The 23797-nt window shown below is 39.5% G+C and overlaps 2 protein-coding genes across 2 annotated transcripts in view; both read right to left on the bottom strand.

Annotated features, from left to right (window-relative positions):
* Positions 1 to 7270, bottom strand: part of LOC119150106 (muscular LMNA interacting protein) — a 63303-nt gene extending 56033 nt beyond the window's left edge. The window contains exon 1 of the mRNA XM_037392323.1: positions 7266 to 7270. The gene's annotated coding sequence lies outside the window, so the exon portion shown is untranslated. The remainder of the gene's footprint in view (positions 1 to 7265) is intronic.
* A 110-nt stretch (positions 7271 to 7380) lies between these two features.
* On the bottom strand, positions 7381 to 15941 carry LOC119150429 (muscular LMNA-interacting protein-like). The gene is made up of 3 exons (XM_037392964.1): positions 15699 to 15941; positions 8204 to 9820; positions 7381 to 7509 (listed from the first exon to the last, which is right to left on the bottom strand). The coding sequence occupies exons 1-3, from the start codon at positions 15939 to 15941 to the stop codon at positions 7381 to 7383; spliced, it is 1989 nt and encodes a 662-aa protein (XP_037248861.1).
* Between the last annotated feature and the right edge of the window lie 7856 nt (positions 15942 to 23797).

The raw sequence follows: 23797 nt of genomic DNA, 5'->3' as shown, positions 1-23797 counted from the left end.
GCTTATGCTGTTAAAATCTTATTGTCTTGAATCCCTCTTTTTAATTGAGTGCATAAAATGCATTGCATAAAATGGGAGCAACATAATTACTGTCATTGAGCTACAATGTAGCATGGGTTCCTTCCCAGTTCCCTTCCCAACATTTCTGAGGAGAATACTTGGATATTAGGGTTTGTACAATGGCGCCCATGTGTGCGATGTGACTCCTCCATGCTTCCTTCAAGAGCCATACTCTAAATGCATGTCAGCTAACACAGCTAGCTTAGGACCACTATAATTAGCTGCCAGTACAAATCAACGACAGATTATTATCCATAGTTCCCAAAACAAGAGAAAGCATGTAGCCAGGCCATGCTGAAACATACAGTTTACAAATTAGTCAAGACCCTCTCCTGAAGGCAAATCCTGTAGCAGAAAAATTTTATTAGTTTTACATGACACTGCTTCCACTATTGAAGGATACACCAAGGTTCACATTTTCAATAAAGTGGTGGATAACCAAAAGTTTATCTAAACACAAATATCTTTTGAGGTATTACTTTTTCTACAGATCCTGGCATTAGATTGTACAATTAACTTTTATGTACTGGGGATAAGTAACATACAGGTTGAGAGTCAATGCCCTGGTGAGCATCAGTGAGACCATCAAAAGGAATCCCCTTTCTTCTGAAAAGGTGCAATCAGATGGCTGACATTAATCCACTAGTTCACATCAGGAGTGTTCTCACAGAGCGAATAACCTGCTCGAAGTCACCTACCTGGCTTGGTTTTCAGAGCGGTGCAGTCTTGCAGTGCACAAACTGGATGCCTTTCAGATTAAGTCAACCATGAAGTGGCACTTTAGTAGTCCACCAAATGCTTCCAGCCACTAACGGGCACTCTTCCCAATCAACCCCCCCCAAAAAAAATCCATTCTGTAGGGATGTAGGATCAGCTGCATCAGCTATTTTCCTCTACAGAGCCATTTCTATTGGACCACATTGCATGCTGAAGCAGACATAACCTTCATTAGTGCATTTAAGATTTAAGTAAGAGAAGGATCAGGCTTTATGCAAAAGATTAAAGAAATCATTCAAGATTAAAAGACCATTGGGAAAGAAAGGAATGTCTCTTTTTTGGAGAAAAAAAAAATCTTATTTATAGCAGTTAACTGATAACTACTAGATCACAATCAGCAATATTTCAAGCACAAAATTAAGTTCATCCTTTCCCATGTCTTTAGGATCTGCAAACTTCTAGTGAAATCAGCTGAGCTGTGTATGTGAATATATATTTAATGTGTAGTTAGGAATGCTTAATCTTACAGAAATTAATCAGAGGCTAAGTTCCTGACCTAGGTCCTGAACAGAAAGATTTTTCTGATAAAGCTATAAACTGGATGTCAGAGTGATTAGACATGTCTTTAAACATATATAAGACCTTTAAACGTATAACACATTTGGCTCATTGCTAATCATAGAAAATTTTTGTTAAACTTAGTGGGCTATTCTTTTGTACAAAAATAATTTGGGGAAAGATTTTAGAAAAGACACTGGTGGGTACTTTGAACCCTTCACATAGATTTTAATTTTCAATTGACGTCTGAATTTGCATTATCTAAATAAGGACTATACAACCCAGCCTTTGTTGGCTGTTTCTTTGCTAGTAAATAAATGCACTAAAGGCTGTTCTTTGGATCTATCATCCTACCCTACAGAAAAGGATTGTTACACCAAACTATGTACTGGGAACAGGCACCTGGCCCATGCTAACTGTTGAAGTGCTCAGGGAAATTGTTCAGGAGTAAACAGCGGTAAGTGGCCAGTGCAATGATCAGGACTGGTCTCACTGTTCAGCAATACAGCTGGTTAAATTTGCATATCTTGGGATGTTAAATTTACTAGTATAAGCACAGCCATTAAATAATTCTTAACTGACCAACACCTACTGATTGGTAGTTCCCAGAACAGCAGTGCTCCAGAAACCTTCCAATAACAAAATGGACTTTGAGATGTTGCCATAAATAGCAATTCCTTTAGGACACCTTTTTGTTTTACAGTAAATTTATTTGCAGAAATTCAGATTAGTGAAGGCTTTGGTCTTCAGTGGGAAGTGGTTAACCCTGAAAAATGGTAGGAGCAGTTAGTTCCCAGAGTTTACATTCTGCAATATCCCCCACAGAAATGTCAGAATACGTACATGAAATTGAATGGTCTCAAATATACAATGCAATTCCCATGTCTTTGAGCAAACACTAACCTTCTGTTCCATAAGTAATGTGTTTGTAGGGATTGCTGCAAATGCCTTGTAGCTTGTCTTGATCTTGTACTGCTAAAAGGGTAAACCAGAAAGCAGGAAGAGAAGTAAAACAGGGTAGAAGAGAGAGAGAGAGAGAGAGAGAGAGGGAAGAGAGGGGAAAGGTACGACAGAATGAAAGACCATTCCAACTATCTTGCAGATAGGTTGAAACAATACAATTATTATGTAGTACCTAGGAAAGCTATTTCTTAAAATCTAGTGTTGCTGTTAAGATTCTAAAGGACTGTAATGCACATCTTTTGCTTTTAGGAATGAAGCAGGACAAAGTGAATTCCCTGTATCATCTTATAACTTCCAAAGTGATTTTGACCACTTTCTGCTACTATCGTTAAATTAGTACCAGGAGAGGCTGTGAGTTTTTTCCAAGTTTTCTTGTAATTTTATATGATAATGCACACAGCTATTTCTGCCAGTATGTGCACCCCAATAACTGCTGCTGTGTGGCATGACCCTGGACCGCTAATTCAGAAGGATTTCTTTGATTGGCTTTAATGAGACTGATCAGGTTGCTTAAAGGCTGAATTACTTGTGTGAGTGGATAGATCATTTAAGTCACGTCCCAGCTTTCAATCTCCTGAATTCTACCACCCAAATAAATATTTCAAAATAAGGAAAGGAACTTTCACACTCTAACCACGCATACAGAATGAACAATCTAAACCATATAAAACGCATGGGTTTGGGTACAAAAATGTTAAGTCAGCTTTAAAGATTACTCTTTCTAAACAATTTATATTTTAGACTGTATTAGCTTGCCCAGTTAGAAAACATATTTTCCACATTGTCTTTGTAATTATGGAAGTTTAATTCAGTAATTTTTAAATAATTTATGAGATTCTTCTATACTTCCATGAGTTCAAGAGCTAGGATTCTTAGTCACATGACTGCTAGAATGTATCTTTTAAACAATTAAATAGGGATTCACTACATTGTCCCTTTTTCAGCAACATTCTAATAAAAATCATAAAATCACACAATAGTAGAGTTTGAAGTTGTTGATTGATTATTTCTGTGATAGTCACCCAGAAATAAAGCTACTTGTTAATCAGTTCAGGTATTTCAATGCACTGCTGTCTGCAACAATGAATACCGGTGATTATGAGATGACAGGCTGAACTGTATGCTGTACTTTGGGTCATACTATTGTCACTTTTTTCTTTATATCTAATAAAAGTCTCAATCAGAGACATCAGAGGGGTAAAAATTTTAATTCAGGTAAGAGAAACTTATATCATCCTCGCACCTCTCTTGAAATATTGTAGGACACCACTTATAATTCTTTCTATACATAATATTATGTTTGCTTTTGGCTTCACTCATATTTCTTAGTGAGCAGCTGGGGACTGACAGACATTCAAGAAGTCAATATTCACAATAATCATACTGAATGAACAGTCTGACAAAGCAGATGAATACAAATGCTGGAACTGCACTTTTTTTCTTTTTTTGAGGGCAGGGGAGTAGTAATTTATATGAGCTGGTGATTCTAACTTGGATTTCTACCATTTAGGTCCTTCAGTCAATATCATATGCCTTTTATATTCACATGCATTTCTACAGAATAATTCATCTTTTCCCAAAATAGGCATCTAGAAAGGTAAAATAAAATCATCCTGTAAATACACCATGTTCTCTCCATTAGCTATAATGGAATTGCCCAAGTTGTGCTTGGATATCTAACTTCCAAATGTCATAAGTCATGTGAGTTGAATCCTGCCCTTTGAACGTTTAATAAGCAACAGCTGGCTGTAAATGTGTGTAGGTTTTTATATATATTTATGTATGTACAAAATCTATATGCAGATAAGACATAAAATACTGCTCACTGAAGTAAGATGGAAGACCAAAATTCAAAATATTAAAATTGGCATATCTAAAAAATGCATGCTTGTTTACCTGTAATTGATGTACAATGAAGAAAATCATAAAATTGAACATGTAAAAGCAATGCCACCTCTTTGCTAGCCCATAGGTTTCTACATATGATGAGATGGGCATCATATACAATGAAAATACCATGACCACTTTGAAGTTAGTTGTACTGTTATGTGAACTAAACAAAGACATATCAGACTGTTAAAATGTAAAAGTTTCTATACTGCTTTAATGTGCTTTATCACTTTCAGATACTGCAGAACCTGTGAGCAATGTGCTATTGTCACAGTGTGTGAGATGAGTGGAAAGTCTTTAGTTCACTTTCCCATCTATATGAATAAGTTTCTTGACATATTAGTTCACAGAACCACAGAATCACATGGTCAGGGTTGGGAGGGACCTCTGGAGACCATCTAGCCCAATCCCCTGCTAAAGCAGGGTCACACAGAGCAGGTCACACAGGATCACATCCAGGAGGGTTTTGAATGTCTCCAGCGAAGGAGACTCCACAGCCTCTCTGAGCAGCCTGTTCCAGTGCTCTGTCACTCTCAAAGGAAAGAAGTTTCTCCTCATATTCAAATGGAACTTCTTGTGTTGCAGTTTGTGCCCATTGCTCTTGTTCTTGACACTCGCCCTTAGGATATTTGTAGACATTGGTAAGGTCCCCTCTCAGTCTTCTCCAGGCTAAACAGGCCCAGTTCTCTCAGCCTTCCCTCATAAGAGAGATGCTCCAGCCCCCTCATCATCTTCACAGCCCTCCGCTGGACCCCCTCCAGCAGTTCCCTGTCTCTCTTGAACTGGGGAGCCCAGCACTGGACACAGCACCCCAGATGCAGCCTCACCAGGGCAGAGCAGAGGGGCAGGATCACCTCCCTCCACCTGCTGGCCACGCTTCTCCTAATGCACCCCAGGGTCCCATTGGCCTTCTGGGCCACCAGGGCACACTGCTGGCTCACAGTCACCTTGCTGTCCACCAGAACTCTGCAAAGCTGCCTTCCAGCAGGTCAGCCCCATCCTGTACTGGTGCGGTTGTTCCTTCCTAGGTGCAAGACTTTACACTCAGCTTTGTTGAACTTCAATAGGTTCACATTACTTAAAATTATTCTTTGATTCCTAAATACATTTAGTAATCTCGTTCAGGGGAATCTAGCAGTATTTTTAAACTGTCATAAAGAGTTAGGTCTGCTGGCCTCCACCATAGTCCAAGCAGAAGCAAACCAACTCAAATATCAGACCTCAGGCAAGTATAAGCCTGGGGAGTGTGAGGGGAAATGTCCTACTTTTCTTGCTCAAATGATCACCTAAGTAATCTAGACACATACCTATAAAGGTTTAAAATCAGCAGCTAACCATAGTAACGTAGAGCTCCTCATGAGTAATCCTTTCTGCTTTGTGATAGGTTTTGCAGCTGTGCTGAGGTCCATGTTGTTACAGCTAGTTTGTTCCATAGCTGCCTTGGGTAGATCTACATGCATTCCTGTGCTACATTCCAATAGGAAAATTTAAAGAGTATGTAGGAGTGATACCCCATGAAACCAGTGCAAAGAGTTTTCAAACAACAGCCAGAAGGTTTTATTCTAATCTGTTCCTGCAGAATCACCAATTTTATCTGTTTCCCCTACATCCTACTGTTCATTTTGCTGTATTAGGTTCATGAGGACAATATTAAAGTGTCTTCAGAGTCCAGGGAAGGATTGTTTATTGTCTGTGGTGATGCAAAGTTCACACTTCACACTGTTCTGTGGATTTATGTTTATATTCACTTTGCAAAACAGTCATATTTTTAAATCATTGGCAAACAAAGATAAATTTATAAAGCATGGGAAAGCACATGTGTTTGTATATACAAATGGAAACAGTTAAGTAAGTTCATAGGTTACTCTTGGATTTGCATGAATTGGTGCATGCATAGACATAGACATATAAAAGCTCTCCATTGAAGAATCCTTTATGCATAATGGCTTTGCTATCATGTTAATGGAACAGTTTGATGTGAATACTGAAATGTATATCTAATGTCAAAATCCTGGTTTAATAGGTGTTGGTTTAATACGTGTCTTAACATCAACCACTGTTGAAGCAGCATTAAGGTTGAAAAATTACACATATCAAAGTCAAGCACTTCTAGACGTTGCGCTTTCCCCTTGATATTCACTTAGCATATTCATACATGCAAAATTTCTGTCATGCATCAACAGTCATCAAATGGAGCAACCTACTTTTTGTCTAGTTCTAAAGTTTTGCCGATAAAGACCCTTAAGTGCTGCTTAGGATGTTAATGTTGTCTCCCCTCCATCTTTTCCTTTTTTCTCTGGAAATATACTGAGAGCTGAGGCTGGAGTGTCATCAGAGATCCTGGTACCATGGGGTGGTGGGGCAGTTTCCAAAGTGTCAGTATACAACACAGTAAAGCAGAATTAGAAGGAAAAGGGACAGTAGGGAAGACAGAAAGGGTGTAATAACCTCTGCAAATATAAACTCAGGCAATAGCTCTGTGTCACAAGTAGGCAATTTCCTTACTGCCAGAGACTCTCACAGGGCTCATTGCACTGACTCGCAGAAACCGCAACTGCTTTGCGATCTGCAGGCTCAGTCATGCCTTCAAATTTTGTCTCAGGGGCTTTTTTTCTTGGAATTTCTACAATTTCATTTCTCTTTTTGTTTCATTAAGTAATACTGACAGGGTGTAATGACACTGTACAGCTGTGATTGGCACAATGGTTCCTCTTGGATCATTCAGTTTTTAAAAGAATGATTCATGACAATTGCTACTTTGTGCTGATTTAAACCTCTCATTTTCAATTAACAATTTTCAAAGCAGTTCCAGTCATCCCTGCCATGGCCAAGCTGTTAGGAACATATCTGACACAACTTAATCTGGCAGACTAGGCTGTAACTTTGTGCTGCGAACAAATAAATCAACAAACTATGATAGCCTTTTTCTGATGGGCAGAGCTCAGACATCAGCAAGAGGAGGCACAAAGGAAGCAAGAGTGCAGACATGAAAGAGGCTGGAAAGCCTTCTGCAGCTCTGATGTCTTCTGCTACCAGCTCTTCCTTTTTGCATAGCAGTTCCTTTTATTTTCACCTACCTGTTGTTTTTTTTGTTTTTTGGGGTTTTTTTATCAACTTTCCTTTCCCGTTCTTGATATTTGTCTTAAGGTATAAAGTACGACTGTTTCCCAAGACCTCCTGCAGCAATTGCCATCATTGCTTATTCTCACTCTGCTGGGGCTCCCCGTTTGGGTGGATGGCAAACAGCAGGAGTGTGGCTGATCCCTCGAGTGTAAGACTTTCATATTTGCTGTAACTCATGTTGTAGGAAGCATCCTCTGTCTAGCACAAGAGCAGAGAAATACCAAAGGAAGGGAAGAAGCAGGAGACTGTCTGTCTTCCATCTCTGACTTTTGGCCCCAAAGTCCGTGTTCAGGCTGAGTTCAGCCATGCCTCTGGGCTGGTCCCAGTGTGGCTGGGCTGAGTACAGTGTCCCAGGGAGTGGGGAGGACAGGTGGAACGAGGTGCTTGGGAATCAGTTGTCACTGGAACAGCCAGTTCACATCAAAGATTAAGTTGCTTCTAGCTCAGCCCTGCACCCAAGATCACCATACTTCTGTTACTTTTGGTGGGCATACGTGTGGATTTACATGAGCTTGGGGTGTATAGAACATGTTTTATGGTTTATTTTTGACACACTGGTGTTTTAGGTGAGCTTCAAAAAAAAGTGCATCAAATGTATATCAGAACCACTGGGCACAAATGCATCTTCAGTAGTATCTCCTCCCACTCATGAATAAAGCATTTTGGTTTTATGCTAAAGGATTCCTACATCCTCCCCATAGTTCAGAACACATTCCTAGCAATGTGATATGGCAGGATTTAGTCTTTGCTATCTTCACTATCAATACAAAATCTTTCCTTTTTAAACATTTTTTTCCACAGGTCATTTATTTTATTAGCATTGTGCAATTTGGGTGTGATTTTTGCTACAGGGACAAAGAACTATTAGAAAATAGGCATGCACCAAGAGTACCTTGGGTTTGATGTTTTCATGGTCAGGAGGCAACGAAAAAGACTGTGGTGAAGTCAGCTCTCTGGGTCTTGATGGCAGTGTGCCTGGTGACTTGTCTGAGACAGGAGACCTGTACTTTAATACCGGTGAGGTGGTAGACTGCTCAGGTCTTGGAGAGGAGGAATTAGACCTATAATTTGTGTTCACCAATGAAGGATTAAGCTTCAGTGGATGGGAATTAATATTACCAGTTTGTGGAACTGGTGGAGTAGAACAAGGCCATGAGAGAGACCACTGCTCTGAGACACTTGAAGGGTTAGGGGAAGAGGGACTCAACTCCCGAACAGAGGTTTGGGGTGATTCTGATTTAGACCTAGAAGCTGAATGCAAAAGACTTGGGGAAGGAGATGAGTGTTTTTCTAGTGTGGGGGAGAATAGGCCACTAAGACTGGTAGAAGAAAGCAAAGGATATGACCGGCAGGTGAAGATGGGTGAGTAAGTGTGTACTCTCTGAGACTTCTGAGGTGCCCAGGACCTGGAGCCAGCATATCGCAGCCCTTCTGGAGAAGGAGAGGGAGGGGTTGCAAGGGAAGAGTGTGATGGGGAACAAGGAGGAGGCATTGCAGACTGCAAACCTGGAGAGACAATGGATTTTCTATGAGAGGAGATGGGGGATAATGGAGGACTTCGGGGGTCTGGAGGAAGCGCTCTGACTGGAAGGTGCTTTTTAGGAGAAAGGGACCTCGACTGAGGGGTGGAATGAGGCTTGGAGGGTAAAGGCAGGTGCTGAGCCCATCCTGAAAGCCAACATTTCTCTCTGCTAGGAGAATCTGGCCTTATAGGAAGGCTTGAAACAGATTTCTTGGGGGTTGGGGGAGTTGTTTTGGACTTTTGATCTATTGCTAGTGTGGAGGAACCAAGGGAGCTAGGAGAAAATGTGGGACAAGATGCAGGTGAAAGCGGTCTCCGCTGAGAAGAGCCTGATCTCAGAATAGCAGTTAAGAGGGTCAGTCTGCTTGGCAGAGGGGATACGACTCCTGCCTTCACTAAATTTCCTCTAGATGACATTTGTGTGCAAGGCTCGTTTATACTACATATGGTTGAAGAGGAACCATAAAGAGAGGGTGGAGACAAAGGTTTAGGGCTAGGAGATAATGAATGTGTTGTTATATGTACAGGGACAAGAGATAAAGCATTCAATCTTTTGGAAGAACTGAGGGATGAAGACTGAGATGAAGATCCTTGAATTTCAGTTGAATGTGAAGGATTAGGGGAAAGGCTTGGGCTCTTTGCTGGAACAGAGGATGTGGTGAAGTGTCCCATTTTGCAAACACAGCCAGGGGTATAGACACTTGGTGTAACTTGTAGGTTATCATACAGCTGAGGAGTGGAGTAAAAACTGGATGCTTTAGACATGGAGGGAGGTGAACTATGGAAAGCAGACTGAAAGTAGAGAGAGGAATCTTGCTTAGAAAACCCAGTTGCTGACTGCCAGTTGTTACAGGAGTCTTCCAGCGAAGAGGCTTGATTCAGGTTAACCATGGCACCACACGCTACTTTCTGATTAATTGGAGAAATTAAGTGGACAGCAGGTGGTTTAGAGGAAAGATGATCAGAGATGGAAAGAGTGGAAATTAACTGGAGAAAAAAGAAAAACAAAAACATTAATACAGGTGGAACCTGTGGAACTGTCAAGCACCCCACATTTCAGTCCTGTGGTCATGCATATAGTGCTTCCATTAGTTCTGCTCTGTTGGTTAAAAGCACAGGGCTGTCTTAAACTCAGGGATAAGGGAGGGGACTGAGTGCAGATAAGTTAGATGATACTTCATTTATATTAGACCTCAATTTTGTTGACATAACAAGGTTCAAGGCTACTGTATTTTTCATTTTAGTTAAACCCCAAGACAGTTGTGTCATCAGTATCCAGAATCATGTGATGCTATTCACATTGTATAAACACAACAGAAAGTGAGAAAATTGCGATATTGTCCCATCTCACTTTACCAGTTCAGTGGAAAGTAGCCTTTCTGTAAATGAAATTCAAGTACTCGTTTTCCCATTCAGTAAACACCTTCTGCAGCACTGTGATATCAGAACAAGAAATTTGCTCACAACTACTTAAATCAGGCATCCAGTTTGTTTTTCACTTTTCTTGTAATTCAGAGAGCAGTGCATTTTACAGTTTGTAGGCGTGTAAAAGTCCTTATCCCCATCTCCATAGTCTTACAATACACTAATAAAACAGTAATGAGTTATTTCTCGAGTACCTTTTTTCTTAGGTCTATTCAAATTAGGATTTCTCAAAACTAATTAGAGCATACAAGTATATTATCAACTTTTTATACAGTTTTATGCTTCTAAAGAAAGAAATTATCTCAAAGTCTTCCAAGTTATTATAATGCTGACATTAAAAACTGGGGTGTACACAGTATGAATAAAACATATCAGTATGAAATAGTGATCTAAGTCAACTGTAAAAAAAAGGCTATAAATTATCACCTAACTTTTGACTGAGCAATTTGAAAGCAGGGAAACTGACTTATCCCTACAAACTTCATACAAATATAAGAACACTTATTTATCTACTTATGTTTGATACCCTGAAAAGATTATGCAATTCTATAAAAGACAATTATACCATCCAATTTCTACATACATGCCTTGTGCATGACTGTGGCTCAGCTTGCGAATTATATCTTTAAATACAAATTTATTCCCCATAAGAGAGAATAATTATAATTATTGTTATTAATATTATTGTTTTTATTATTATTATATCATATAGTATTGATACATCACAAAACAAAAAAAAAGAACAAATGAAATAACTTTCAAGTGAGAGCACATGCTGAAAGAAGCTTGACAGAAGAGGGTTTTTAGGGCTAAACTACACCTTAAAGGCTAAATATGCACATCAGACCCCTATTAGGCCTTATAACTTAAAATCAGTGAGCTCTTCCTGCTAAATGATACCATGTAAATTGCAAGCCTTGTAAACTGAAGATACTTTCTGTATAACTGCAGAAAAATCAAGGCAATGCCTTGATTTATAGAAATAAACACCAAATATCTTCCCCTTATTTTATATACCTCAACACATAGAAAGCCAACGGATGTATACAGGGCAAATATTAGAATATAAAGATGTATATCTGTAATATCATTGTAGCATATGTTTTATTGTATCAAGAAATTATGACTCCTGTTGGAAAAGCTGCTAATTAAGAATAAGAAAAATAATGGAAATTAATAATAACTTATTAATATTTTAAAATTATGGAAAATATTATTAAATGTGTCATGAAACATAAAATTATTTTACAAGTTAAAAAGCAGCATGGTGATACATCTGATAATTTGGAGCAGCCTGCTGAAATTAATAATGAGTTCCGGAAGTTGATCAACTACCAAAAGAGAACTGGGGAATGAAACCTCTATATTTAAAAACAGAATAGATAAATTTCCCTTACAAAGACAATAGATTAAAAGAAAATGAGGAACAAATATGAAACTCCATAATGAAAGAGCAGGATGTGCAATGACTTCTAATTAGTTAAAACTTCATAAGAAAGATTTATAAGCAGCTAGGAAATTGTTCATAGTAGCAGATGATAAATATGCTCATGTAAGTTTAATAAAGACATGTTGCAGTAGTCATCTTCCAGTTTGAACAGCACTGAACATTAAGTGCTGAGCTAATTGAGCCATTATTCAAGTTTTCTGGAAAAGATTTTGCTATTGTGTTACAGTATTAACCACAACTATAGATGATTACTCTCTTATTTACAGGATGGAAGAATCATAATCAAAGTTGGTTGGAAGTAATTTTTCGAGGTCATCTAGTCCAGCCTCCTACTCAAAGCAGGGCTCTCACCAACACCAGCAGGTCAGGTCAGCTGTGGCCTGCCTCACCAAGTCTCTAAAGCCCTAATGGAAGCAGCTCCAGCATCCCCTGGGCGGCCTGTGTCAGTGCAGCACCACCTCCCAGTTGAGGAAGCTTCTCCAGATGTCCAGGTGGGACCTCCCATGCTTCAATTTGTGGCCATTGCTGTCTTGCCTGCCACTGCAGAGAAGAGTTTGGCTCTGTCATCCCTGTAACTGCCCTTCAAGTAGTTGTGGGCTGTTCCTAGATGCTTCCGTGTCTGCTGCTTTGCTGGAGTCAGCAAAGCCAGCGCTCTCAGCCTCAGCTCACATGTGCCCTAGCCACATTTACAGTGGCTGGACCCCCATTCCCTTCTTCACATCTCGCTTGAATTTGGGCATGAGTAACCATCAAACTGAGCGTGGTTTTACAGGTGCAGCCTCACCAGGGCCAGTAGATGAGATATAACAACTTTCTTTGATCAGTGGAATTTGTTTTGCCTTTTTTTCCTGTTCAGTTTCTCCACTGGTTTAAAATGCTTCTGTAGTAGTACTGGATCAGTGCAGAGGAAGCGAGTGACTGAAGTAGATCTGTGTTTCTGTAGGAACACAGTAGGTCTCTGATTCAACTACAAGCCTTTTTCTCTTCTCAGGACCTCAGATAGATGCACATTTCCCAAAAACATATAAAGAAAGTTGAAACAGGTGGCAAGGTTACCTTAGCACAAAGCAATCAAGGAACTTGAAGATGATCTTAATGCCTTGTAGATGATGATCCCAGAAATATCAAAGAGGTCATAGACTTAGTACTGGGCCTTAACCAGTTAACCTTCAGCACATTTGAAATGGCAGAGCTGAGCTGGACACAAGGCACGTGGTCTTCCTGGTGAGAGTACATTGTTTCGGAAGGGCACAAACACTGTGGTTACTTATAGCAGCAATGCCCTGAGAGGTGTGCTGGGCAAACAGAAAAAGGGAGAGTGTGACCAGCTGAGAGCCCGAATGGCAAAAATCATGTCTGAGAGAAAGTATGGTTTGATGTAGACCTGGTCCTGGGACCAGTTAACCATGCTTTGATCTCAGGAGAATTTGGTTATAGATAGGAAAAAGTAAATCCCCTACCAAGCCTGCAACCTGAGAACCAGAATGTTAGAAAAAAGCACTGAAGACTGTGGAAAACTTGACAAACTCTCTGGAGACAGCACAGTAAATCAGACTGTGAGCTGAGACCCTATTCGTATAGGTGCCATTTAGAACACTCTGGTTTCTCCGAACAGGGAAGGTGCATTCTTCCTGGCAATCGCAGGAGTTTGTAGGGACTTTTGACTGATTTGTCTGGAAAAGCCAAGCCAGATGACACGCACTGGACAGAGGAATATCAAGTGAACTAGCTAAAAAAGCCTTCTGGCTACTGATCCACTGGAGTGAGCCGGGAAGTGTCTCCAAGGTGAGTTCATTCAGGGAAGCAGACATCCCCTTCATCCCAAAGGGTAAACTCCCAAGGGCAGGAGCCACTCTGCCTCTCTCTTGCATAACTAGATGCTCTTTAACATTAAAAAAAAAAAAGGGGGCACAATACCTAAACAGCAAATTATCACCAAAAAGTTCCAAATATGACCAGAATAACTGGTGATGTTTTTTTAACTGATTATTTTTTCAGACTTTGAATATAGTATGGCATTTTCCAACATCAGTCAGGATGTTTATGCTTCAAAGAACAACAGAAGCTTCCATTTTTAAGAAAATACTTTCTTTTTTTCTTTCATTAAAATGAAGTTAGAAATTAATGAAGCTGTAGGAGCCCTCTGGTACAGTTAGAGTGATCCCCTGTACATCACAATGGTCCCCAATACCAGTCTTTGTTTTTTCCACCTCTGACAGGAAACCCATAGTCTAGTTATACTTTTAAATTAACATAATGTTGTATGTAATAATTCTTAGGTGTTACATGATACTGCCATTATAATCCAAGAACTGACATGGTAGCCCCTATACAGAATCCTTTGTACAAAGGAAATCTACCAAGAGATAAATAATACATCTATCTAATGTTTTCATAATTTTCCTTCATTTCTGAGCTGATGATACTTCATTAGATAGTAAACCAGAAAGAGCAAAGCCTAAGGCAACACTGAAGAAGAATCAGAACATCAGTGAAAAATAGCCTGGTAAAAACAACCTTTTCTTATGAAGCGACAGAGATAGCTGGAGAGATTCAGATTATGAAGACTGTGGAAGTACTTACAGTCTTGAAAACTTGTGACCTAAGAATATTGAAGAGATATGCATTGCCCATATTACACACTACCTCTCCTCACATTCAGGTGAATTGTTAGTAAAGTTAGGCTTTGATTCCTTGTTCTGTGCAATCTGCATTTTCTGTTACTTTGCCAGACAAATCCCTGTTTACTTGTCATCAAAAGCTTAAGAAAACCACAGCATATGATTTTTTCTGTAGTCTTACAAAAATTCTGCCCCATTTCTGTAGTAGCTTTTAAAGACACCACCCAAGTAAGCCCGGCAGAGTATTGCTGAACTAAATTTGTTTTTTTCCTGAGACAATTATTCTTTTACAGGCTGCTTCCTCTGCAAAGATTTACCTATGACTTTACACCTTCCTCAGGTAGAGTTCTCACCAGCTTCACTGAGAGTTTCTCAGAAAAAAATGAGTGTTTCTTAATGCTGTGAATCCCAAAGCAGAGTGGATTTCTTATTCATAATTTTCTCAATCAAAAACTGACTCTGAATATGATGAAAAATTGAGTAGCACAAGCATTTCAACACAAGATAGGAAGTTCTATTCATTTTCAGAGACCAAGTAGCCACACTTAACTTTTTTTTAGAAGTATTGATGAAGAACTGCTTTTTCAACTGATAGGAACACTGTCGCAGTCAAAGAAAATTTGATTTATTCCATGTGAGAAGTATGTTGCTATTGTACTAAAGGTAAAGCTTCCCACTTTATGTACACCCTTGAAAACTATCAGTGCTCTTTCCAAGATAGGAGGCATTAATATTTCGTGCAGTAAATCAGATTGATGGATTTTTAAAATGAAACTTATCAAAGAACCTTTTTTGAATTGTCGCAATGACAATTTAAAATTTTAATAAATCAATAAATTATTTGATCTATATACATATCAACATAAAATAGGCCTTCTATCTTCATTACTTTGTTACATCTGTGCAAAATCAGTGCTAACTAACAATCAGAAGAGTAGGATTTTTACAGCATCTTTCTCTTGCATAAAAAGCTGCAGAGGGTGCTTAGAAAAAAACCCTAGGCCTGGGAAGTCAGATGTTAATAATTCAAATGATCTACAGGCTTTATTGATTTCAACGACCTTAGCCAATTTAGGTTAGCTAGGAATCTAACACCTTCTGATTAACTTGCTGTCATGATGAGTTGCTCTTAATGGAAAGAACAATAGATCTGCTTTACCTGCTCCATGTGTACACCAGAGCCACAGGGAGAGGCAGCAAGTCAGAAGAGATGGGACAGCTCCTTAAAGTCCAAACATTACAGGCATAGCCAAAAAAAATGCTAATGAAAGAATAAATTGGCCAAGCTGCTTTACAAACAGGCTCAACGTCCATGTCCTGAAAGCTTCAGAAAGCAAAGGCTAGTTCCAAAGTTTAAAGAGCACATTACCTGATGTTTTTGCAGATCAGCAGTGCTGTGGGAAAGTGTAGCACCTGGAACTTGACCATCGCCAGGAGGTTTCCCTGCCCCGATGCCAGGGGAAATGTGGGACGTGGCCAGCAGCTGAGCACTGATGGGACCATAGCCATTGGAAGGCCGATGAACGTTGTTCGAAGCAGCAGCTACTTCATCTTCATCACCAGAGTCCGTAATCAGGATAAACTCAGCCTTAAAAAGGTCATTCTCCTGCATTTCTCGTTTGCTTGAGTTACACCCTGGGGACTGGAAAGCCGTTTGGGTGCTGTTTGTGGAGATGGTGGGGACACAGTCTTGTCTGGCTCCACGCTTTAAGGCCAGCTCATCAGATACTACGTTAGACTGCAAAAGATACAAGGACAAAGACCCGAGTTAGCTGCATTTTATTTGTGTTCCCCAAAATGCAAAGAAACTTTGGCTCGCAGCGGAGGCTGGCACTGCACTACCAAAAGCATAGAGGGTAAATGAAGAATTTGGGCATGAGCACCAAGCAGAAACCAGCTCCCCAGGGAGCCCCCGCTTCCAGTCCCCAGCAGATGCTGTGGGGGCTGCCTTCCCGGTGGCTCGCAGAGCAACAGGGGACTCTGAGCATAATGATGACCCGAGCCCAGAGCTGGCACAGGAACCAAAAAGGAGGGTGCAGTCAAGCCGAATGAGCTGTCAGACCAGACTATGCCAGACATGATGGGAAGGCACCCCAACTGCGGCATCCATGTGAGCAGACAATGCTCCTCAGAGCAGTCTGACAGACAAATCTGGGACAAAACCTATACATATTAATGAAGAAACAAAGGCCTTTAAGCCAGGACATTCTCTGAAGAGAGCAGACAAAGGATCTGAGGTCAGAGAGCTTTACTGTATGTTCACGCTTCTCGGCACAAACCACAATTGTTCTTCATATTTTCTGCAGCTTCTACTTCCAGTATGTGACTTCTCAAGCATGCTTTGGATGACAGCAGGAGCAGTTCAAGCTGAGCATACGACATGCACATCACCAAATGATTCAATATTGAAACTGCTATGGTAAATCATATTTCTCTTAAGGAAGAATCAAGTAAAAAAACCAGAAATACTGCATACTGCAAGAGAAGGCCTGTAGATGGGGCTCATACTTGAATCCTGCATGAGGAATACAGTAATTACAAATTTCCACTTCCCCTGTAGCTCTATGAGTCCCTAGAGCTCAGTTCTTTAAAAAAAAATTTGGACCATAAAGGGGGAACACCAGCAGCATGACTTTGGAAGTGTTATTTTCATTATCTGATGTTGGTCATTTTTTTTAAATATTGTTCAGGTTCTAGACATTTTAGAAAAGAGAATAATCAGTGCTATGAAGGCCTCAGAACTGCATCACCTGCCAAAAAAGTTTTGTCTGCCTACAAAGAAACAAAGTGAGACAGACATCAGGAAGACATGATTCTGCTTTACTCATGTTACAGAAAACCCAATACTGAGTGGCTGGAAATGTAACTTATGAGTTAAACATCCTGAGGATAATATTCCAGTGCATGTCTCTTCAAACACATCCATTCTTTGCCCAGATCTAACCCCTTTTTAGACAGATAGGACATTGAAAATGCTAGAGCTCATTCAGGTCAGAAGGCAGTGAACTACTGTGAAAAGTTTATTAGTGGAGGAGCACCCAGAACTGCATCCCCAGCAATGTCCCAGGGAAGGAGCTGTTACACAACAGCAGAATCACCATAATCACTAATATTAACCTGAGGGTTGCTGTTGCCTTTCAAGCAGCATAAAATAAAATAAAAGGCCGTTAAGTGCTGTGAGGCAGGAAAGGAATAACAAACACTGTGGGCTGGCTAAACAAAGGAGAACCAGGAATGTTGTGCTGCTGGCTTCACCGTCATAGATCACGGGGGCAAGCTTTCAAAAACAAAAAGCAAGCTTCCACTTTGATGCATTATTACAGCTATGAAAGGGATTGGCAGCTTTGCTGGAAGCCACAGCACTGGCATTTGCTGGAACCAGGATACAGTGACCAGCTCTCGGTCGATCCCAGTGTGGTAACACTCCTCGCACACCACCCTTGCTCCCACGAAGATAAGGAAGGAATCTCCCCTTGTTTGCCAAGAATATAGTCTTGCATGACTGACAGAGGACAGTATCAAGATGGGCAAGGGTTTCCTTCCAATGTAAACTCTGCCAAAGGCAAAACAAGCTGTTGAGCAGATACCAGCCTTCTCTTGTGCAACAATTCTGCTTCTCTGGTAAGCTCGGTAATTAAAACCAAGCACAAGCCAAGAAACAGTTCAAGGGAAAGAGCTTCAGTTCAGCGATGCTCAGGATAAAATTTTATGTATCTTTTGAAAAAGTGGGAAAATTAGTGCAAACAAAAATCTACCTTATTTATAATTTCTTGATTGCTCAGTTCCTTTGGTTCCTCTGGAATTGTCACAAGGAACTTAGAGACATCCCCAACCTCAAAATGAGTTGGAAGTCGTCCAATAGATGGTACAAATGTGAAGGTCAATGGTTTGGTGCCAGGTTCTTGAGAAGTAACCTACAAAAACACATAATTAGTTCAACTTTTTTCTCCAAATAAAATTATTTTTGTCAGAGTTGAAATAGCGTGAATTAATTAATCTATATTACTTACAAACCTATTATTAATTAATTTAATTACCATGTATAATTAATTAAAAATGATCGGTTATTTTTATTGAGTCATTGTATATGAAGGACTTCTTTAACAGACAGAATATTGCCTTGATTATACCCATCAACATCCTATACATTCTAGTGGTGTGGCAACAGTAGACAGGAGAAAATTTGTTCAATAATGCTGTTATTCTTTCAATTTTCCATACTAGAATAAGAAAACCATATTCAATTCATTTCAAGGTTGTATTTATCTTTGTTTAACTCCGCTTTAGTAGAACAACAATGTAATTATACCACTGCATCTGGACATATTATTCACTTAACCACTAGAGTATTCACTTAACCACTGAAATCAGAAAAACCTTCACTCTGCAAAAGGAAAGCAAAACATGTTTACATTTTCTAATGCAAATGCAGATAATTCTGAATATCTGGGATGAATTCTGATACAAGGAAAGGATCTTCTCCCATTTTCTTTGGGCCATTCAGCCACATACACCATTTAATTTTGTGTCTGTCTGCTTATGTCTCCCTCCCCACCTTGCATTCTCTCTAGGACTCTGTACATAGGGCCTGAAGACACTGACGAGAAGAGAGACTAACAGAAGGCAATTTCACCTGAGCATTCAGTTTTATCACAGTGCTCTCCTATCACTTCCATCTCCTTCACAGGGGATACTGGACAGGAAAAAGAAGTCTACACCATGGTAAAACTCTCAGTTGCTTTTCCAGATACCAGGCAGAGGAACTGCGGAGGCCTTGACAAGGTAAATGGAGGGAACCACATCCTAAACCAGCGAACCTGACATGCTGACTTTCCCACTACTAGTTGGTGTAGAAACCCGTTCTTTCTGATTCAAAACTGTGGAATGTATAGATTTTCCCCTTGTTTTACCATTGGATTTAAAGTTTATGACAGTTAATTGTGTTTTCAATGAGCTCTAATATGCAGAACCTTGAACTATATTGAATCATACAGAAAAACAGGACTGCTGCTTTGGCTCTTTTTTTTGGTTTGCTTGTTTAAAGTGAAACAAATTGGAAAGCTATGGCTCTCATTATGCTTCCTTGTAATTTGCATCCATAAGTAAATAGCAATTACAGAACAGAGTGGAACTATGGAATACATTCACAGGACTCGAACGTCTCATAGCTGGAATATTAAAAACGATAGACACAGGTTTCCAGTTTTAAAAAAATCTAAGCAAATATTAATTACTTCCACTAAAAGAAGACTTCTGGAGGGCTTGGGCAAAACAGAAGCAGTTTATTTATACAAACATTGCCAACTGCTCTTTTCTCTATAATTTAGAACTCTGCTCTCTCGGACACACCCACAATAATCTTCCATGTGCCTGCCTCCAATTCTGAAAGAACAAGGTGTTTTGGTGTTTGAAAGTGAAAAATCTGAATAAATGGCAGGCATCTCAGTTCTGAAATCAGGCCTTTATATTCACAAACTCACAAGAGTAGGTTATGTTACACCGCAGGCTTGCTACCCGGTTAGAGGTGTGCATTGCAAGGATACAGGGACAAGGTGGTCTCCTACTTTCCCCCCTCCACTTCACATGAGTGGCCAAGCACCAGAGTACATGATGCATGGCCTGAATCAGTAGCAAAAGAGTGACTGCTAAATGCTCCACCACAGCAGGAGCTCTGGATGTTATTTTATGTGAGGGAGAAACAACATAGCTCTGTCCTTGCAGCCACCATGCCTGAATCCAATCATTGCTTTTCATAAATCAGGAACAAATTTTTTAAATATCAATAGCTGGCACATTAGGTGCTTAGTCCTTGTTCCTGATGTAAGTCAGCAGAGTAACACCTGTACTCAAGGACATACTAATGAGAAGCCACCAGTCCCTGCAACACAGCCAGGGATGCAGCCTCCACCCAAGCACCTGCTGTACCCAAAGGTGCTCCTCAAGAAGCAGAATTACCTGCACACAGGCAGGAGCACCCATCATATCAGCAGTAGTGATTTCTGTACAGCTGGCACTAGCCGTTACAGCCTTAAACAGCACCTGGGGTCTCCACTGAAATCAGCTTGAGATGGCCTTTGCTTTCCTGCAGATCTGTAGCTATGCTTTCATCTTCTATCTCCAATGAGAAAAATGCAGCTAGTCACTCTGGCTGCTTCAGTCATCTTTACTAACATTTCCCCCCTCTAACTCAGTTCTTGTCATGCTCTTGTTTGACACCCGACAGCAGTTGTTTCTATCAGTGGGTATTCTTGTGTCAGAGCACAACATACTTCTTATGAAAGGAGAAGAAGTGTGCAAATAGGAAACCCACACACAAACAGATTTATAGAAAATTCCTATCAAATGTAGTAGCATTGCTCAACTCCCAGTACTTTTTCTGCATATTTGTAACAAGGAAACACAAACAAAAAGCCAAGTTATGAGGCTCCAGATGATTGCATAGTAATGGGGACATCTTGCCAGCACCTAAGTCTGTACTGCGTCTTACCCTGTGCTTCCAATTTTATTGCTTTGGTGGGAAAATTAAAGAATACATGAAGAAAACCTTGCTATATTTAGCCTAAACACATTCTGGAAATAACCATCAAAATCACTTGCAAGCTAAAACTAAGACTGGAAAACACATACAAGGACGTGTAAGCTAGAATATTCTTTCAGGTGGAGGAAGCCATTAAAGCGTGGCCTTACTTCTATTCCCCTGGTACATTTTCTTTTTCCTAGAGTTCAGGAAGTATAAACCAGCAAATAGAATTACTGTATTTCAGAAAGATTTAAGTTGCCAGCTACTGTGTGAGGCAGCGTGCAGGAATGCACTCCTCTTAGATTCACTCATAGCAAGTTCAAAACAGGAATTTCTAGCAGGTAAAACTGGTCATGCAACCTAGGCTGCCCCCACCCCCCCCAACCCTGAAACCTAGACAATGAGCAAATATCACAAGACTGGTCAGAAAATGCAAATGTATCTACTAGGGAAAACAAAAGAGGAAAAACTCTTGCTTAAAAATACATTTCAAGTGGTTGGTTTTATTTTACAATTTTCAAAAAATATGTAAAAATACTTTGACATGTTAAAATTCAAATTTTAATTGGACAATGTGAAGCAGATGGGACAATTACTTTATTTTTTTAAGGTAGAGAAAGGATATTTGCACCTTTTCTCATATACTTATCTCATTTACTGTATATCTCTGGCTGAGTTTTCTATCTTTGAAGAACTGAAAGAAATTAACAGGATGGACTTTCGGTATTTAATTGCATCTATTAATAGACACTCTGACTTGTAGAGGTAAATAATAGAGAAATAACTTTAACATTCATATATATATATATTTATATATTTGTGAAGCTTTCTTGCAGATTATCATATTTTCCCCATAACCAATAGCAACAGCAGAAGACATTAAATGCTATGTATTCTCTGCTGCTGTAATCCACTTGAATGAATAGTTATGGTGGCAGAAAAATACCTTATGCGACGTCTATGCAAGTAAATACTAATGAATTCTGGTTTATATTATAAAAGCAACTTCACACACAATCAATAATAGATTGTTTTTAATTATATCCATTCATGTTACTTAGTTCTTTGAAGAATATAAATTATAGAATTTAATATAAATAATCTTTGAATATCCATTGGGGGTGATAGGCTTCAAAGTTGTGTCCATTGGGGGCCAAATTGCTTCAAAAGGAGAAACTTGTTCTAGATGACGTCCATGACTTCCTATGTCATCAATTTACAAACAGGTTTGTTGCATAATTAATACCATCAATTTACAACTGCCCCAGGGACAGTAATGTAAATTATATTAATTATTGTTTTCATTACCACAGCTTCCACAGTCCTTACTTGTAGAGCACATTTTTATTGTCTTGGTTACCTTATGAAGACAAATGAACACTTCCATTTAATCCCTCGCATTCTCTATATGCATTCAGCATACTGTCTATTTTGTAATTTAAATTGAGGTCCCATTGTCAGTGATTGCTTCTCAGGATTTCCTTCTGGAATACAGATCACTAAAGTGAAATTGAATCGGTTGGTTCGCATTACCACTTCTTCCACTGATTTGCTAATGTAAGTAATTTTGCTAATAAAATGACATCCTGAGAAAACCTCACTCTCAAAATACCAAGTACTTTCTTTTGAGGCTGTTTGCTTATTTGTTTAAAGGACAGAAAAGGAAATACATGAATAAATAACAGCAAAATAACAAGCATGTGTGTCATGACATAGAACCGTGTTGACTGAAGCGCTGTTTTGGTCAGAGCACAAATTCACATGCCCACAATTCCTGCATGATAAATATAGCTCTAACAGACAGAGAGCACAGTTAACACTGCCCACTCCACCAGGGAGAGGGGCCATCCAAACACCCAGCCCGGGTTGTGTCACCTCTCCTTAAACTCCTTTTCTGTGTTGATACTAAAGTTAAACCACAAAGAGACGTTGTCTCCTCCTCGAGACAGAGAAAAAGGGTAGTCTAGTACAGATTAAATTATCAGTCAATGAGATGTAAGAGTTTTCAGCATGTCTTCATATCATGGCTTATTATAGCTATCACAGTAACCTAATATGGATTAGCTGATTATTATGTAATATGAGCTCCAGCTTATCTAAAAACTTTTACATAGAGCAGCACATGATCATCTGAACACCAACTTTATATCTGTGAAACTTCAGGGGGAAAAGCTAAATCCACTCCAAAAGCCCCAGATGAAATTACAGCCCAGCTGAAGTTTGTGCTAAAATTCCCACTGACGGCCATGGTCCAGACACTTCCCCAAGCCCTGCGATGTGCCCAGTGTATCACCTTCAGCAAACCACTTTTCCTTCTCTCAGTACAGCAGCACACACTAAAATGCACATGCAGACAAATACCTTTTGAAAATTAATGTGTCAAGCACTAGAAGGAGCAAATGAATAATAGTATAAATTTGTAATCCATTATTCAAAATGCAAGAGCTCATTCAGCTGAAGTGTTTCTTTTCAACAATAATTTTAATTAGCTCTTCAGCCCAGCAGACTTTATACAACTGTAATTGCTCTTTCATACTGGTCTACACATATGCAGCTAGACATGGTGAAAAGTAAGTAAAGAACATTTCATTTCCTCCTTTGCAAAGGGAGAGTAAAATACCTTGCCTGTTCTGTATAATATATGTCATTATAAATATATGTCTGTATAAAATATGTCATTAAATGCAGTTTGACTAACTGATCAGAAAACATTAGAACCTAAGGTGACCCAGGTTGCTAAATCATATCTTAGGATCACTGACACCCTTAAAGCCCTTATTTGCTCCAGTCTCCTAAACCTCCTAGGAAACAACATTTTCCAAGCTAAAAACACCTCTGGTGTAACATCTGCTGTAACAGACTGCCTCCAGCTACTGCCTCAGCAGGTAATCACCATTTTCTTCTGTCTGTTCTGCATGCATTTTACTGTGTGGATTGATCAGAAATGA

This window comes from Falco rusticolus, chromosome 6 (assembly GCF_015220075.1).
Source record: "Falco rusticolus isolate bFalRus1 chromosome 6, bFalRus1.pri, whole genome shotgun sequence".
NCBI lineage: Eukaryota > Metazoa > Chordata > Aves > Falconiformes > Falconidae > Falco > Falco rusticolus.
This window is presented reverse-complemented; position numbering and strand designations above follow the sequence as displayed.

Excerpts from the sequence above, each read along its gene's own strand:
- LOC119150429 (XM_037392964.1), bottom strand. The coding sequence starts at position 15,941 with ATGCAGGAGAATGACCTTTTTAAGGCTGAGTTTATCCTGATTACGGAC. Across the intron at positions 9,821-15,698 it reads CTGATCTGCAAAAACATCAG|TTAATTTCCACTCTTTCCAT; the intron begins GTAATGTGCTCT and ends TTTTTTCTCCAG. Across the intron at positions 7,510-8,203 it reads ATGAAAACATCAAACCCAAG|ACAGAGGATGCTTCCTACAA; the intron begins GTACTCTTGGTG and ends CTCTTGTGCTAG.